Source organism: Haliotis asinina, chromosome 7 (assembly GCF_037392515.1).
Source record: "Haliotis asinina isolate JCU_RB_2024 chromosome 7, JCU_Hal_asi_v2, whole genome shotgun sequence".
Taxonomy (NCBI): Eukaryota; Metazoa; Mollusca; class Gastropoda; order Lepetellida; family Haliotidae; genus Haliotis; species Haliotis asinina.
In genome coordinates this window covers 37,775,692-37,795,781 of record NC_090286.1, presented here as the reverse complement: position 1 = coordinate 37,795,781, position 20,090 = coordinate 37,775,692, and the positions used below count along the sequence as shown (strand labels likewise).

At 41.9% G+C, this 20,090-nt stretch overlaps 1 protein-coding gene across 1 annotated transcript in view; it reads right to left on the bottom strand.

Moving 5' to 3' along the window:
* Positions 1-2,603: 2,603 nt before the first annotated feature.
* Positions 2,604-20,090, bottom strand: part of LOC137290913 (glutamate receptor ionotropic, NMDA 3A-like) — a 93,164-nt gene continuing 75,677 nt past the window's right edge. Inside the window, exons 6-9 of the mRNA XM_067822116.1 lie at positions 18,746-19,033; positions 9,417-9,542; positions 6,744-6,811; positions 2,604-3,694 (exon numbers count right to left, since the gene is read on the bottom strand). Coding sequence (XP_067678217.1) covers positions 2,890-3,694; positions 6,744-6,811; positions 9,417-9,542; positions 18,746-19,033 — 1,287 coding nt within the window. The 3' untranslated portion in view covers positions 2,604-2,889. The remainder of the gene's footprint in view (positions 3,695-6,743; positions 6,812-9,416; positions 9,543-18,745; positions 19,034-20,090) is intronic.

The following is a 20,090-nucleotide window of genomic DNA, read 5'->3' as shown; positions in this document are numbered from 1 at the left end:
AAGCATAGCATAATATGTTGTTTAACATCAATGAAATACTGCAAAATATTCAAACGATTTGTAATCATAAGTCAAACAATCCATTTAAAGAACATTGTTCTCATGAATGGTATAATCTTTAAAGCGACATATATGAACCATTTTAGTACCTATTTCTACGGATAGGACACGACGGATATGCTCTTTACCTCAAAACGCACAGTGACTGTGTCACTAAAGGAAATGTACTCTTTAACTTTCGTATGACACAACGGACTCGGGAAAATATCTATGTTCAGATAATATTTAAGACGTGGCAAAATGTCAATATTCTGATGATGATTATTTTCAGTCATACCACGAAGCCTCAGGTACACTTTGGAAACCAATCTATTCTGTGGGTCATTTTGAAGTGGTTTAATATGGCGTCCATGTGATTGCTACATGTCGGTCAATACGTGTCTAATATCACACAAAGTGACCATCCAAACGTTTATTGCTTAAAACTTTCAGTTATTCGAAACTGTGAAATATTCATGAGTTATTTTAAAGGCTCTAGTATTCATAAAGTCTTGCTCTCATCCTGTAAGGGTGCAACCAACAATGAACTGTGAGAGACAACAATTCTGAATAAAATCAAGAGATCACATTATTGTTTTCAACATACGTCAAAATAAATACTAATGGAAGAGTTATTCAAACATGAAAACACATTTGACTGAATGTACACGAAAGTACGCTACCCAGAGAATCGTGGAAGGTCACGTAAAAGAAAGTTGTTTACAGCACGAATGTTTACATTAGAACATCGTTTCAATATTTTTTTTCTAAAACAACCTCTAACGTTTCATGTGAGCGATGCTTATCTCACCTCACCTTCATTTTTGTGTCAAAATCAACCCAACCAATTACAAGACTGTACATGTAAAAGATACACAGTAACAATTGCTGTCAGACAGACTTTAACAGAATGGGTCAAAGATCCACGAACGTTCTTTTTGTATAATTCATACCATGAAAGTTGTGATTACAATTATCCAATTCCAATTCCAAATATATATACACCGAATACTTTTCTAATTCATACTCGGAACCCTTCTATAATTCATACTCTGAAAGGCGTTGTCACATAGAACACAAAGATACACAATGTTGCCAGTTTAGTTCCATCCAAAAAATGGACACTGTCCACAAAGAAACGTACACTACTGTTTCAGTGATAGAAACAACAATCAGCGGAGACACACGAAATCAAAGGTACAGAAGATGTTGCTCCTTGCCGACTAAGGATGCCTGACTGCATAATAATGTCAACCAAGGGTCATGGAGGGACGTTATGGAGTGTGGGCATATACTTCTCAACATGGTAAACACCTTCGTTGTATATGCATATATCAGGGCAACTGCCGTTTTCGAGACATAGAACAGAATCTCGTTTACAACAGTATGCCAGTTATTGACGATTGACACAGTTATTGCATGTCATTTTCTGTTTTCTTATATATACATCAAAGATTATTTGTTCTCGACAGCCAATTCCAACATTTCTTTCCGTGATAGAACAAACATACCACCAACAAACATTCCGACTGCATATTCATGAATTCTATATCTGTTGTGTAAATCTAGGCCAGTCCGCACGATGACTGACACGTAAAGTTGTTTATTTGTTTATTAACAATATGTTTATTTTATTCGTGTCCAATACGAAGCTGCCGGGAAAGGAAAGTATGCACGTGTGTCTCATAAACATATGACAAACAAGAAAAGATTATTGAATAGTGATGAATCGTGTGTTTGGACCGTCATATTGTAGTGTTTCGGTGACTGTCTTATGTCCTGTAGGGGTGCATAAAAAGTAAATGTTTCTCTGGCACACTTTTTTTTTTAAAAATGACTAGGGCGGTAGGACTTTTTTTTACAAAAAATGTTTCACATAAAAAAATGACGAGGGAGGAACACATTTATATTTTTTTGTCTCCGAAATACAGCTTGGAAAGTTTAGCCACGTGTTGAGGAGTTGTAGATTCAGTCACACTCTTTCTTACCGATATTCACTCTTCAAGTGGACAAATGGATGATGGGGACGCGACAAAGTCATAGTTATGTATTTAAATGGCAATACAAAATGTTACGCGCGTAAGTAGAAGTGACGCTTCGATGCCAAAGAAACATTTCACCTTTTTTATTTAACCGAATGTAATCATAACATTCACTTTTTGTAACATTTGTTTTGTCGATTCCAATCAATAACTTGTTCACAAGTTGCGGTTGCTGTGTATTGGTAATCAGGGCCAGTTCCTTTGTTGGTATTGTCTGAAGAGATGACATTAAATATCAGTAATAATTAAGGCTGTATTTAATATGTGAAACTGCAATTTCATTATTTAGGCAAATGCAGAAATTATATGCTACAGACTAGTGACTACCAAATCAGACTTAAAAATTCATTAACGTGTCTAATGTCGTTTGATGTCATGATGCAAATCAAGAATACCTTGAAACCAAAACACACGGCTTCCTTCTGAGGGTAACGTTTGTCCCCAAAATATTATCATTCTTTTCACTCAGTCTTTTATTATCCACGTAGTACACACAATACTTCCGAAATGCCTCTCCAGACACGCCATATATACTCAACAGACTCTTGTGAACGGTGCCCCTTGACAATCTCATGAGTAGGGATAAACAGACACAAGACAAACAAATGATATTCACGCAGTAACGAGATCTGGACGTGTTGGTGACGTGTTGTGCGTCGGTACTAACTTGACTGATCTGTGTTCGGGAGGTCCTGGAGTGACCAATCATTGACCAGTCAATGACCAAGCAGGTAGTGGGACGAACCTGACAACGTCGTTCAGACAGACGAAGCACTGGAGGAGAAACTCAGACCTGTATCACAAATGTTCAGACTTCTTCTCCAACTTCCTCCTGCTGGCTCTTCATCAGATACTCAATAGCCAAGGCCATGGTCTTGTTCCTCGTCTGTATCTCACGCAGCCGTCGTTGTAACTCTAACTCCGACTTCTTCCACAACAGCAACAGGTCCTCCTTGGACAGCGACTCGATTGTACATTCGTCAAGATAGTCCACGGGGACATGCGACTGATAACCGGACATGGCGTGACGTCGCAGAGTCGACTTGACTCTGTTGTCCTTCAGTTTCAGATTGCGTTGAAAGTAGTCTCCTGTTTGGTACTCGTGGCTCATGCTTCTCCGTATTCCGCTATGGAGTTCGCTGTTATCGGGTCTCAGAGGACCAATATCGGAAAACTTCCTAGTAGGTGCAACCAAATCTGGATCATTGATACATCCATCTGATATCACCCAAATCTCGCCTTTCCTGTTCTCGGGGGAACTCTCGCTCCCGGAGTTAACGGCGGAATCCTGAGACAAGGCGGCCTCTGAAGCGTCTTCCGGTAAGCACGGAGAGACGGGGCTAACTGGGGGGTAACGGTCCTCACTCTCATCCTCCAACTTTTTAGCATCTCCCTCCCTATCCTCCTCCACCTCGACTCTAACCTGTAACGTGGCCGCGCTACCTCGTCTGTCTTGGTTGTACGACTGACTGGCCATGTCGTTATTGTTGGCGGTATCATCGTGGGATGGGTCCTTTCTGTTTACGTCTACGGTAGCATCTGCAGTGATATCAGGTTCATGATCTCCAGTGTAGTCGAAAGAGTCTACGACGTTTTTCATTTCTCGGTGGTAACTGAAAAATACATGATCGCAATGACGTTACACATTGATACAAATGCTACTCGAACAACATTTGTTAATATACACGTTTTGTTTAATATTATTGTTTATCTTTTAGGTGCGTGTCCACATCATTTTAGCCCTATCGTCAATGTAATCAGATTTGTTAACTAGGGCAGACTGGGATAAGGATATATTAGATTTCTTTAAAATTTCTATTGTTTCATAAATGATTCATATATATATATATGTTTTTCGTCATATCAGTTCTTGAAAATAACATTGCATACATTGTTGCCTGGAATATGCTTTTCAGCAAAAGAAAGACAACTTTGTTGTTTACGTTTTCAAAAAGAACACATACACATGAACGCTTACATTTATGAGATTTCTCTTAGTGTTTCTCTTGCTGTTCAGAATAGTAAATCGTTACCTTTTCTTCAAATAATTTCTTTGATTAGATTGGGTCTATTGTTTCACGAAATGCGTCTTTATTTTTTCTCCATTTCAGTTCTTTAATGACATTGGTCATGTGTTTCATAGAGTACATCTATGTCTTTTCTCCACATCAACATGCTTCAAAAACGTGATACCTGCAGACTAATATATTCGGAATGAATACAGAATACGTATATTTATTCACTATACACATTTTGAGTACGGATGCGTCTTCGGAATATCGGATATCAAGTCACATTTAAAGATTTGTTGGGTTTTTTTATTTTGGAAAGACTGATGTTGAAACATGCTTTGACATTAATCTGTGGCAACTGAATTTCCAGATTGAATCATCAAGAAGCACTGGCGTTTAAATTGTGATAATTCGTCGCTGTTACGTAACAGGTCTACTGAGCCGGTAATACGTTCATTATCATTGAGAGCTCAGGTAATTTTACGTTGTTTGTGGCTTGTGAAGGCTGAATGTGTACATTATACAAGTGTGTAAATGAGGACAAAAGGAGAGATATGGCTGCAATCGATAATAGTTATGTCTTATTTGTGAATTGAAATGGCTCTTTAGAAAGCAGCCTTAATATGAGGCGACTTTACTGGATGAAAAGGTATTGATCAGTTTAGAAATGCAATGTTATAAGCGTTTAAGGAAGATGGTACCCACATAACTTTCTGAATGGATGAGACCCAAAGACCCACGCGGATTAAAAGCCGAAATAAGAGACAGAATCTAATCTTCTTTTACCGTCCACTGATAAATATGTTCCTTCGTAAATACACACTGTAGTTTCCACACAATAACCCTAGCCCCCAGATGAACCCCAGTATTCGTCTCACAGAAATGCGAGTTTTATTGAGTAGTTTCGGGCACAAGTGATTTTATTTCATTAAGATATGGGCGATGCGGATTAGAGGAGGAAGCAATACACAGTACTGCATGATGGTATATTAAATCTCATCACAATTCTGTGTAGGGAGGACAGACCAGATAGCACCATCCCTGAACTGACCATCACCGCCAAGCTGGACAACGCCCGCTCTTGATTAATTTAATGCAAACGACCTTCTCCCCTGTATGGGCTTGGCGTCGCCTGTATGACAGTGTTATTGCAACCAAGACCAAACGTCCTGATCTGAGATATCACCGTTGGATTGAAACTTGGCTCTGGTCGCACACAACTAGATATCGATACCTCACAGAGCGCCTGTCAAGATGGCAATTTGTCATCTGAACTTTCAACCTTGGCGTTCCGCCGCTAAGATCGGCGCGTCAGCGTCACAAACCACGCTGCGTCGGCGTCCGTAGATGAGCTTTCAGACGGAATGCCCAGTCTGTGATGGCTGTGATTGCGAAAGGGGCTTATTATACCTACTTGCCACGGAATCTACAATCTACGGATCAGGTTTTTAGGAAATTGGGTGGACGATGACGGCTGACTCTGTGAACTTGTGTAAGTAATGGGAGACCGCTGGAAGAACAGCACAGGGGCTGCAGTGGCAGGTCTCCGCGTTCACAAATCATTAGTCGTAGAAATAGGCGACAAATTTCAATCAGAAGGAGTTATTTCTGAAACTGTATCCCGTGGCTAATGGAAAGGGGAGGAAGAGAAAGTACCTTACTTAAAAGACTGTCTTCAGAGTGTATCATGATAACAGTTCGCTACATCGCCATCAGCCAAAGTGGCGGGAATCTCCTACGCAGCTAGACGCGAGGGGACGGAATTGGTGGGAATCTGGCCTGTCGGTCCGTTACGGCCACCTGTGTTTACGGTTTTTGGTCCTGTCTTTGAGATATCTCAGTATTGATCTGTGGTGTCTTAGTTTCCTCGGGCAATTGTATGTCATCAACCAGCCACTTGAACATGTTTTTCACTTACACCACCTCACTGAATCACGTTGATTATCCACACCCCTACCGCTATCCCGTATAGTTATGAATTCGTTCGTTCATTCATTCGTTCTTTCGTTCGTTCATTAATCCATCGATTCATCCATTCTCCCACTTATTGTCTCATGGCGACTGACGGGATCAAGTGGTCAGGCTCGGTGACTTGGTTGGCACATGTCATCGGTTCCCAACTGCGAAGATCGATGCTCATGCTGTTGATCACTGAATTGTCTGGTCCAGACTCGATGATTTACGGGCCGCCACCATATAGCTGGGATATTGCTGAGTGTGGTGTAAGACTAAACTCACTTTAATTGTAAATGCAAATGATTATGATATCCCTAAATCAGTTATTTGATGAACATTCTTTAGCAACCTATGCTCGTCATTAGAGGCAATTTAAGGGATCGGGTCAGTGGTCAGGTTGGTTGACTTGGTTGACACATGTCATCAGTTCCCAATGCTGGATCGATGCTCATGCTGTTCATCACTGAATTGTCTGGTCCAGACTCGATTTTACAGACTCTCGCCATACAGCTGGAATATTGTTGAGTGCGGCATAAAATTAAACTCACTCACTCTAATATGTGAACATCGTTCATTTGAACTGAAAAGGGCAATTATTTCCGTTTAGAACTCGCATAAAGAATACTGCCATATTGTTAATTTAAAAATCCTTGTATGACCCAGCAAGATGTGTTTTATATTATATTGAACCCACCTGACGATATTTGCCGTTATCTCCTGGAACACTTCTGCCCTCGTCTTTTCCTTCTTACGAGGCATCCGCTGAAAAAATTCAAAACAAAGCAAACATTACGGTCTCCAATAATATACAGCATCATACACCCCCAAGATCAGACCCGTGAAGATCCTGGGAAGAATTGGTCTACAACACCCCATACTTGCCACAAAAGACGACTAACGGAATCGGGCGGTCAGACTAGCTGACTTGGTTGACACTTGTCATCCTATCCCAGTTGAATAGATCGATGCTCATGCTGTTGATCACCGGATTGTCTGGCCGAGACTCGATAATTTACAGAGTGCCACTATATCGCTAGAATATTGCTGAGTGCAGCGTTAAACAATAAACAAACAAACCGGATAATATAATACACCCTAAAGCCTCGAAAACACGCCGAACAGCGAGACTGTATGATAAACGAATAATGATACTAAATACCACAAATGCGTGAGCTAGCTTACTTTTACGCCGCACTCAGCAATATTACAGCTATATGGTGGCGGTCTGTAAATAATCGGACATGGACCAGACAATCCAGTGATCAACAGCACTGGGAACCTGACCACCGGATCCTGTTAGTCGCCTCTTACAACAAGCATATTCGCCTTGTGTGGCAAGCATGGATTGCTGAAGGTCTGTTCTATCCCGGACCTCTCGGGTTCTAATTACCATGAAAGGTGATGAATGTATTTTGTGAGATATCGTGCATCTCCTGTCCACTCACACGCAGTGGTTGATCCACACGGTCCAGGTCTAGCGACATAGTGACTCTCTTTGCCCATGGCCTGACTGAAACGTTTCCTTGAGCGAGGCTTGAGTTTGAGTCGAACGTTTATTACTTCCACGACTAAGGTATTAGGCCTATTACATGGAGAAAATATGATAAAATACGGGAATTTTAATCCCAGTGCTCATTTCCCGATATGGGGATCACCCTGTTGAGTTTAATCACAATCTCCCTGGCGTCTATATGTTGGGGATCATTGACATCATGTGTGTGAGGATTGGTGAGAAGAAACTTCAGAGGGGACGTCAGTGCAACTCTATATATACTGCCCGTTTGGCGAGACATTGAAGACATTGGGTGAGACACCAATTCTTGTTTGGGACTAGGATGGGACGCGACTTTATTGAGGATACACTATATGGAATATTGGAACCTCCACGACTTCGTGTTTTGGGACGGAAGGCGAGACGAGACTTTACTGAGACTATATGGGACACTGGAAGATGCACAACTTCGTGTTTGGGACGTAAGACGAGGCGTGATTTTACTGATGCTATGTGGAACATTGGAAGATGCACGACTTCGTGTTTGGTATGAAACGCGAAGCGCGACTTCACTAAGTCTATAATGGAATTCGACGAGACATGACTTTGTGATTGAGAACTAGGGCGAGACGTCTTTGACAGTGGACACACACTTTTTATGTATTCTTCTTTGATGCTGAAGTTCTTTCGCAATTACCCGATTTACGGGTTGTCCAATAAAATATGTGGGGTTGATGGTCGAAACGAAATTGAAAATAAAACCGAAAAAACAGCTGGGGAGGAATAAAAAACGAAATGAAAGAATCGTTCTTTTCGGAGTGTTTCTATGAACGACAACTGAAAGTGTTCCTTCCCTTCTAATATCGATCTACTTTGAACGTTTTTCTCATAGTACTGAAATTCGTTAACAAACGCGATGGGAGGAAAAAGATTTCTTCTCTAAATTTTAATTTCAATTTTACTTTTTGGAACGGGAGCGTCGTAAACCAAATACAAAATGGTCCTAAAAGAAATGCAGACACTTGAAAGTGAAGTCACTTTTACCCTGGAAACAAGCATGAACCAAACTGAGGTAGTGTCAATCGGAGGCCAATGGTCGAAATGAAATATCCTTCATACAACTGGCACTTCCACATGAAAGGGATGTACCGCACAGCATCTCAACATATGAACCAACCCCTTTTATCTTTATATGAGGTATTTCAACGTATTTCAGCGTATTACAAGAGTCTGTTCTTTTAATGTTTCAGCAAATAAAATTCCATGCACGTTAGTGATGCATTTAAAAATCCCCGATGAAGCGATTAAATGAGAAGTAGTTTAATTCATCATCTACACATTCTTCCTATTTCTTAGGACGGTGGGGTAGTCTAGTGGTTGAGGCGTTCGCTCGTCACACGGAGCACCCGGGTTCGATTCCCCACCTGCGTCCAATGTGTGCAGTAGGGCTGGGACATATCCATATTTTCTACCCGGGTACCCCTAGCCCTATTACACTACTCTACCCGGAAAACACTTTATAGAATAACATATTACATGGTCACATGATCACAACTGGTCCGGGTATTGAGACGGGTACTGAGACGGGTACCCGGATCCAACTCACTAACCACCCATCACAGGTATCCGGGTTACCCGTCCATACCCGTGTGCACTCCCGGGCTTCCTATCACAAAGTACTAAGGTGATCGTCAGTCACTATGGTAACCTTGATCCACTGTTAACGAATAGGAGTTAAGGTTAACCTTAGTAAAGGTTGCTTCATGAAAGCAGTCCCTGCTTCCCCCCACCGTGATTACTAAATAAGTTTTACGCACACCAGACCATATACGGACTATAAAACAACGTTGTTCATATACTTGATGTACAACACACCCGTTTCTGCAGTTCCTGTTTTTGGATGAGTCTGGTAAAATCCCTCTCTCTGACGATTTTCATCATCTCTTGGGCTGCTTGTTTCTGTGAGTACAGCACCTCGCTCCGCACCACTCGATGAAGCCTCTGAAACAACACCGGTATAAATCATACAAGGTATCCACAATATGACTCGCAACAGCTATTTATACTGAATAACAAAAGAAACGCAACTCAAGTTTTTAAGCAGAAGATATAAACTTGAACGCTTACTTTTATGAGATTTCATTTTTTGCGAAACTTTTGTTGTTCAGGATATTCACCTTATTTACATCATATAGTACCACATCTACAAATCGCGCCATGTGGAATCCCATGTGGACACACTTAGGACACGCACAGTGTGCATGTCAATTTGTAATACGATATACAGTCGAACCCCGTTTACCCGGACCCCACATATCCGGCAATCCCGCCTTCCGGACGATTTTTATGTGAAACGAAACTTACGTTCATTAATTGTACTCGCTTAACAGGACCCCCCGCTTCCGGACCCGAGGGGAATGGCATTCTCTTTCCTGGGTGCTCTTGCACAAAGTAACCTTAGTACTCGGACTACTCGAAGTGTATTTTAAGGTATGGTAGTTACGGTCTCTTTATACAATGGCATTCGTCAAGCCCTCTGACTATCCGGAGACATCCTAAGACGGTGTTCATTGTATCAATCACTTGATTGTATTGTCTCGAATATGTAAAGAAAGTTGGGATGTTGTTACGTCTGTCGTTAACACCAAACACACTACTTGCTGTAACCGGTTGACCAAACATATAGCATAGTGCACCACCCTCATCATACCCGACAAACCTACCCGAGATTGGCTGCAAAAACATGCGTGCTTGTTGTTTTGATCATATCGTAATTACTTACGTTAGGCTGCGCAAACACTTGTTGTTTTGATGTCCCGCGTACCTAAGCATGACAACACGCACGCGCACGCACTCACACGTACACGCACACGCACACAAATAAAATAAAAAGAAACAACAACTCGCGAACACGTCCACCAGAATCGTTCATAGTGCATAACGCAAGTCTAGCTACACAGTCAGTCGACAGACTGTAGGCATCAAAGTGTGACAAATTTCGACTTGACCCATTAGCAGCCAATAATGCAGAAACCATCGCAGTGATGAAGACATGAGTAGCTATTCAAGATGTTGATAGCGGATAGGAGACATCATCGCGCCAGCAATATTAATTTCTCATTCTTAAGAACCCGACATAAATATCACCAAACGGAACACGACTATCATTCCTCAAATGCATAAATGAGGTCTATACGTTTTTTTCAACAAGGAATGCCAATGGTGCAATGGCTATTTCATGCTGAAAGTCACTAAGTGTTGCCCCTCTGTGTGTTGAACATATTTCACTACTGTCTGGGGACATACATATCTACATGGCGACATCCAGCCAGCCTTTGAGCATATATTCTTCTCTAACCTCTCAAATATTCTAGAAGTAAAAAACGGCTTAATGGCTGGTGATTACAACTTTGGCATTTAGAGAATGAGGCATTGGTGTATTGAGCATTAATGCGATGGAAATTACTAAACGATATTTACCTCCAATTTCTTCCCATCAATTTGCTTAACCTCCTACACAATTAACTTCAAGATGTCTCAGGCAAGGGTGAAAAAATTATATGATCCTAATTTTCGTACAAAATATAACATAAATAATGTTGGCTGCAACAAACTTGCAAAGATTCCTATTCAAGATTCTCTGTTCAATGTCATTTGATACCATTTGAGTGCATCTTTATGGACCTATGGCGCCAAGTGTATTGCACTCTGATGACATGTCTTCTTTTGAAGACCATGTTCAATCACACTTGTTTAGTTCCTTCGGAAACAATGAGTTTTATGCTACGTGCATAATTATTTTCCAATATTCTGCCATGGGTATTTAGCAGTTCGTAATACCATTTGGTAATCGAAGCCACCCTCCCTCACAGACCTTTATTAGATAGCGACAAGTACAATGGGCTATTACTTACATTTTCGAAATAAAATTCTGCCATCTGTAAATGTACTTTTTTCCTTTGGCGTTATGATGCATAAAAACTTTCAACCAATGAAATGAAAGTTAAAATCTTCTCACTGCATACTAATCTTAATAGACTGCAGAGATATATGCGATTTTAGAACAGTACCCTGTAAACATAGGTATAATAAGGCAACTGTATACAGCACAGGAATATTTCTTCTCAAAACCATGCGCTGCAACAAACACAGAAGACGAGTCAGTTCGATGTATGTGCGCTCCTGCTAGAAGAATGTACTTTCCATTTCTCAAGACTGTTGATGACCGCGTAAGTATTTACATATCCTGCCCATTTAAAGAAACGTTACAAGACTTAAAACTTGGACCTAAATACGAAGTGTTACAAAATTGTTGAAGATCAATGAAACATGTCTGCCACATTAAACCGTTTGCTCAGTAGTGAAGGTGCTGAAATTCCATCAGTGGAATTCGAGTTAAAAGTGAAGTGTTTGGTGCCTGTTAAGGTATACATTTATCAATATAGTAGATATAACGCTATTCTGCTGCTTCACATGTTAACCGTCGGTCATTAACGTGTAAACTGTATTATCACGGTCACATCATCTCGCCCGTGGCTGAACAGAGTCCAGAAGACGGCGTATGGTGTCAGTGCTCACAGACCTGAAGAGACCGGACACCAGAACACAGTTGTGGATAGGCTTGGAAGGTTGGTATAACAGAAACTGGAGATGATTTGGTGCTGTGGGAAGGAAATAGGACTGAACAGCGCCACACTGACCATCGCACTATCCCATCGCTGTTGCAAAAGGCACTGTATTAGCAAGACTTCACCGGAAACATTGCTTGGTCATCCCAATCACCTATGTAGCACTTGTTACTGTGAAATTAGAGCCCTTGTAACTAGGAATATTTGGCACAGGCTCACCGAGAAAAGTGGCGTCTAATCCCGTAATCCAACGATAATGGAAGTGTGCCATTATGCAGCAAATAAGGAAGGTTAGTGTGTAGCTTTCAGTCTTCACGGCTGATCGTTTGTATACTAAATAAATGAACGCATCGTCCAAACAATATTGCTTCCATTCACAGGATGAATATCGTGTTGACACAGTGATGCTCCAAATATTAGTCTTGTTCTGTTTTCAGTACGTCTGGTAACGTTTCTTTTGGTTTTTCATGTTATGTTTTAGGTTTTGGCAAAGAAACTATTGTTTATATGTTTATGCTTTGTGTTATTTCAGCTGAATGATGCTTAATGAGTTTAATGGGCATTCTACATCATAGTCAGGATCTGTTTCAGTATCTCTTTGCGATAGTTAGTGGAGTCAATAACCTTGTTCATGGATGTAGCGCAGCTGCGTTTATTTATTGCCTCCTGAAATGCAAGATTAGAATTGATAATACGTGCAAGTGGAACAGTATACTGTCTCTCATGCTCATGTCTCTGCATCAAAGATCATATCTTTTGCTCAGGAAATACTTATTTCTTTCAAACAGATGAGGCCCGTGAAAGTCCCGGGGTAGAATAGCCATGCTTGCCATGAAAGGCGACTATGCTTGTCGTAAGAGGTGACTAACGGGATCGGGTGATCAGGCTCGCTGACTTGGTTGACACATGTCATCGGTTCCCAAAGGCAAAGATCGATGCTCATGTTGTTGGTCACTGGATTATCTGGTCCAGACTCGATTATTTACAGACCACCGTCATATAGCTGGAATATTGCTGAGTGCGGCCTAAAACTAAATTCACTCACTCACTCAAACAAATGATGGCCGAGTGTATGTTTGCACAAACGTTGGTACCCGCTCAGAAATCCTACAAATAGTATCATGTTCGTTTACGTAAAAGTACTGCAGCATTGCCTCATGGTATGTTTATATAAGCACTTTGAATACTGCTATAGTTTCTAAAACACTTCGTATGACTGTGTTTACTGTAGCAGTTTGAATGACATTATGTTTGTCGTAGCATATTGTATTGCAGTGTTTACTGTAACATTTCGCTTGACATTATGTTTTCTGCGGTCCTTTGTATGACCCTATGTTTTCTGCAGCATTTCATATGACGCTGTGTTTTCTGCAGCGCTTCGTATGACGCTATGCTTTCTGAAGCACTTTGAATGACGCTTTGTTTTCTGCAGTCCTTTGTATGGCGCTATGTTCTCTGCAGCGATACGTATGGCGCAATGTTTTCTGCAGCATTTCATCTGACGCTATGTTCTCTGTATTCCTTCATATGACGCTATGCATTCTGCAGCTTTTGATTTCGCTAGAAACGCTATGATTTCTACAGCACTCCGTATGACGTTGTGTTTTCTGCAGCGCTTCGTATGGCGCCATGTTTTCTGCTGCACTCTGGACTCTTTATGACGCTGTTTTCCTCAGCTCTTCGTATGACACTATGTTTACTGCAGCACTTTGAATGACGCTATGTTTACTGCAGCACTTTGAATGACGCTATGTCTTCTGCAGCATTTCATATGACGCTGTGTTTTCTGCAGCGCTTCGTATGACGGTATGCTTTCTGCAGTCCTTCGTATGGCGCTATGTTTTCTGCAGTCCTTCGCATGGCGCTATGTTCTCTGCAGCGCTTCGTATGACGCTATGCTTTCTGCAGTCTTTCGTATGACAATATGTTTTCTGTAGCACTGCGTATGACGTTTGGCGTCGCACTTGTTATGACGCCATCTGAGGTTTTCTTTTAAGCTTGTTTGACACAATATTTAGAGTAAAATATTGTCCAACCCCATGTCCACCAGAAGATTTGCTACAAAATGCTTGCTGATACTATACTGAAATGAATATACAAGTTCCAACTTGTCTGACACAGTAAAGAATGCAACTTAACATGTTCCGTGACATAAGGACACTCTGAAACCCTTTGTATGTGAGATGGTCACAGGCATCACGATGTAAAAATAACAACCTCTGCCACCACCTTGTCTTATCCCGTTTATCACCTTGACAGCATTACTTGTTCACACGGGGCTCTGCAGAACATGTGTCTGACCGAACACCATACTTTACCATAGCTGTCTTTCACAGACGGAATCAATGGCTGATCTAAAGAACAGTGTTTCAAAGGAAGAGTCTTTCATCTCTCCAAGCTATCCTCGCCCTCAGACGTTCGTTGACTACACAGGTCAAATAAGCTTGTACTTACTATTGAGGCCAGAGCTTAGGTTTATGGACGGGCCATCATGTAACATTTGTTCTCAAAACCTTTGACAGACAAAACTGTCTCTCGAGACGAGTAATGTAAGTAACGGGATATTTAGTCTCACTAACAGACTTAATTGTCCACAGCAAAAGGAGTGACGGAAATCTAATAAGCCTGGCGCCTTGTACCTCTCGTGGGTCGAATTCTGAAATATAATCTCATTATCAACACGTCTCTGGAAATAGTAAACCAGATGCTAAATTAAACATAACGTGTCCATGTTAACTAGAGTTTGGCATAATGTTATATACGACCGAACTGACAACAGTATGCATCTTCATTACAACGCCAGTCTGATGGCAAATAACATTGATGTATGAGAAGATCCAACAAGGCAGTAAATCTGTCGGTAGGGGGTTCTGATTTCACCTCGTTCTGGGTATCGAGCACGTGCCAACAAAATCAGTGTGACAGTCGTCAGCGCTTTAATCAAGACAGACACACGGCGGTAAATGAACGAATACAAGTCGCGTTAGCAGCAAAAGAGATTCACCAAAGACCGGTGCTATTGCTTGTAAAGTGGCTCCAAAATTGGACTGGATATCCTTCAAATCAATCTTGATTGTAATGGAGGGTTTGACCTTCCTTCTGCCACCTCCAGGCATTCACCAGGTTCATTGTCTTAGGAAGCTGGGTCCTGTCGTGAGAAGCAGTCATTCAGGAACATGAGTCACGATAATTATATAACTTTGAGAACCTAGGGTGTACGCCTGTTCATTAGTATTTTCTACTTGTCGCTGTAAACATGTACCTAATCCAGCAATTCACTCATTTCTATGGTCGTCATACGAGTTATCTTTGTCTTCACATGTTGTCTATTTCATTATTTCGTGTCCTGAATGTTTCACAAGGGAGGACGCTATGAGCAAAATATGTATCATTTTACCATAAACATCGATCGAGTCTTGGACAAGCTCCCGATAGGATGTCCTGTTTCATGTTATTTATTCTCCATGTATATGTGTGCTTTACGAAGCAATACATAACCATCTAAAACACAGACGCTAATCATGCTCACAATTCACTCTGACATAAAACAGCACTTTAGATACCAGTAATAAGATCGATTCCTTTCGTCAAATATATCTAAGCCCAAATAAAGATCCTCTGATACGTGCTGATGATCCGTAGACATTGGACGATGTCTGATACGATTGGCTGCACTGTAGAGGGAGGATCGTCTGCCCCGGCCACCAGACGAGAAGTAATAGGAAGAAATACCTTTTCAGTGTACGGACGTAAGAGAGTGATACAATTTCTGTCTGTTTCAGGTGATGTTCGTGTATTGTCTGGATGACCTCCAGATGCTAATCTCAGCTTCAACGATGATAGTCTGGTTCCTGTTCAGTCAATGCCGAGAAAGAAGCATGAGAAGTATCAAAATTGCTTGCACTTCCTTTGGAAGTCACACATCGTATGACCTCGCAGCAATTCCTACCATAGTGTTTGTTGATCTCGAATATGTGAATCCCAACTGGGTTCCATCAACGGAATATGGATAGATTAGCCTGGCACTCAAGTAAATCCTGTAAGTAGGATGCACTATAGAATTTCAGCTTCATCAACGGCCTTGTTAAAAAACACCGTTGACGTGAGTGAGCGCCCAGAGCTCGGAGCTCTCGGTGAGCCACATTGGCCAGTATGCATGATAGTGTCACCCACACGTTCTACTTAAGCCATGCATGAGTTCCGGCTGATGACGCAATTTGGGTTGACTTGGCTGCCAGCACAAAGCGGCCTGATGCCTTGTCTGTGACCAGACGTTGTTAATGGAACAGTGATGTCACCGTCAACGAACGCTTTCACCCCCGCCCCTATCGTCTCTGTCTCTGACGGACACGACGGGGTAAGGCAGTTCACAGAAGGCTAATCGACTTCAGGAGAACCGTCTATCTGTGTCAAGTGGTTTAGTACCTGAAGCCACGCTCTCCGTACACACAATAACTTGGCGAATTTTATATGCACGAGCAAAGGGAGGTCGGTCGTTTCCATATTTCACGTATTAAGCGCCCTGGGTGTATGCGCATTCTCATGGGTTGGTGCTGTTTAAAGATCTCTGATTCCAAATTCACAACGTCTTAACGTTGTCTAGAGTTAGTCTAGGACAATGACAGAATGAAAAAGGTGGGAAGGAAATTTAAAATTAAAACCATTATGGAATATTTACATAGCCACATATACACATGACGTTTACACGCTGGACATTTCTCCTCGATCACTGGATACCAATCTCAATGGCAACATTGTATTATTGGTCTCAACTCCCTTGGGATCATGCAGCTCTTGCAGCCAGGATTCGCACCGACTTATTGCGGCTTTTCCATCATAACAAGGAAATGTATCCCAGTGAATTCAAGAAATGGACACGAGAGAGTGAATGAGCGTATTTTACGCCTGGCAACATCTTCTGCACCACTACAAAATCCAGAAATGGGTTTCACACATTGTACTGGGGTATGATGAACGACCCCTGTAACCACTAACTAGTCCCTGACCACGAGGATACTTGAAATGATGATCTAAAACTACCCGGGGTTCTTATTGCTGTTATATGTCAGTATGTGGATGTAAAGGCTCTAGGTCTATAATAGTAAAGAAAGTTTGATTAACGTATAAGTCGTTCAGAAGCAAGTCCAGAAGAATATCACAATACATTATGAATTTACATCCTCTATGATATCTGTTTCTATTTTGTAAATAAATGATGACTGACCGGCCTGGGTCATCAGTCTGGGTCAACATTATGTTTAATATCTATATTCGTCCTCTGACGTCCTATTGACTGGCATCGTAATAACCCTATCATATTATCCGCTAGCAAAAGTTGATATCCAACTTGTACCGGCATACTGAAACAGTACATTAGGCTGATACTTGTATAGACAGTCTATGACGGTGGTGGAAACGTGTTTCTTAATTTATGACCACGTGGCACGCAGCCAAAGCCTCAGTTGTGAGGTATTGAGCATCTATAATCAGCACATCAAAGCTTCACCGTCGTAGCTTCCCCAGATTCGATTACAGAGACAGTGAAGTTGCCTGATCTATATTTACTAAACGTACCTGTTTGCTGAACGGGAACTTCCGACCCTAAAAATCTATCTATTTAGAAAGGTGATTAGTACAATACACTAAACTGGCAGATGAGTCTAGGTAAGTATAACATAAAGCTCCCCCCCCACCACACCCCCACCCCACCCCTGGATGTGATTAATGTTGATTCACAAAAGCAAAGTTTCCAAAGGGTAAGTACAGACCGTACAAGTTCGATACACAAAGGAGGTTATCCCTGGGTACTAAACTGACAGAAGGGTCTCACTAATTACATACCATTACCGTTTACAAGAAGGCTCAATCGCAGCGCTACACCTGACCACGATCGCTGAACACGATCGAAGCGCTCAACCTGGCCCTTGGCCAGTCACTGTCGTCAGGCTAAGAAAGCTTTGTGAACCTGGATGGTTCACGGACTAAGAAAGAAAGTTTGGGTCCATTGTAGGGGCTTCGTTGAACGCATTAAAGTTGTGTCTATGACTTTTTTTTCAGCTGAAGTAGTCGCAGACAAAAACAGATTGTTCTTACACAACTTAGTTTATTAAAAGGAATGAATTTTAATGCGAAGTTGGTGTTTAATGGTCAAGTTTATATACGGCCGTTAGTCGTTTTTTAAAATTTTTAAATATTTAACAGTACAAAGTTCATATGTCAACGTCGCTTTTACGTTAATCATTTACAGGAAAATGTCATAAGGATAAAATAGTCATATAAATACAATGATGGAGAGTGAGTTAAAAGTTTGGGTCGTATTAGCAGTATTTTAGACATATCGTGACGTTAAATGTATAGAAGATGATGATGATGATGATGATGATGATGGTGATGATGATGATGCGGAGGACATGCATTATGCGCAGAGTTCCATTCACCATGTGACTGTGCATAGCACTACAGTCATATTTTAATTTTGTTAGCAATAATTTATTAATGTATTTTTCCTCAGATTGCAGGGGAGGTTGTCTCACGCGAGTTAGTAAAACCATCAGGATTCTGTTTGAAGCTGCTCACCTGACTGATGAAGGCCAAACCCTCCGTCTTCCACCAGCTGCTGGCGGGCTGACGCCGGATCCATGGTACGATGTAGCGGTAGGCACAGTGCTCCAGGCACACCAGCAGCACCGACAGCACCAGGGTGGACGACAGGATGATGAATAACCCCCCGGTGTGCTCCAGACCATACTTCACCGCGCTGTTAGCAAGCAGACCCTCACAGTTCGGCCGGCTCAGGTACTTCCGGGACAGGTCTTGGATATAGCCAGATTCCGAATAGGACAGTATCCGATTGGAGAGAGGGACCTGTGGAGATGGACTGAAGGTTAGCTTGACCAGACGTGGACAGCAAATAACTAACATGCAGTATGCGAAAATGCCCAGGTTCATTCGCATCTTCTGCAGTCTACATTTTCTAAGCTCCCCTGGCGCTAAGGTAGTCGTAAGTGTCATATATACTGAGTCCAAAAAGAAACATTTGAAAATTTGAAAATGAATTATAATTTTTCTTTGATTATACATCTATGTTTCCGAAATGAGATCCCTACCTTTCGACTCCCACTCAAAACCACTCACCCAGCAAAACCCATTCAAACCCATCCACTCGTCGTGCAACTGACGTTAGTGCCAAAGCAGGTTTTGCACGTGCAGTCGATCACGTGATCTTCGCATCGAAGTTTTCTCCATTTGCACGCGTTTGCATTGTCCTCAAAAATTGAAAAGAAACACTTTTAAGCCACAATTCTAAGGGTACTTTAAATGCCACGATTGCCAAATATGCAACGTGAACGTGCCGTTGGCATGTTGCAAGCGGGAAGATCAGTTATTGGCGTCGCAAGAGCAATGGGTTGCTGCCGTCGTACTGTGTATGACTTGCGAGGTCGTCTACAACAAACTGGCACCACTTCTGATCGCCCAAGGTCGGCTCGTCCACGTGTGACGTCACGAACAGAAGACCGTCAAATTCGCCCACGTCACCTACGTTACAGATTTCTGCCGGCAACACGAACCAGGTCTGAGATGTTTAGAGGTCGACTGTCCTCATAGACCATTCGCAATCGGTTGCGGGCTGCCAATCGCCATTCCATATCGTGGGCCACTATTGACGCCATTTCATCAACGTCAACGTCGCTGTGGACCCAATGTCAACTCCGATGGACCCAGACAGACTGGAATCGAGTCGTCTTTAGCGATGAATCCAGGTTTACCCTCTGACTCGCGGACGGCAGGCATAGAATCTCGAGACGACGTCGTGAACGGTATGCCCAATGTTGTGTATAGGAAGTTGCGGAAGTTGGGGCGGAAGTTGCATGGTGTTAGGTGCTTTCTGTGGGAACAACCGTTCTGGTCTAACCCCTGAACT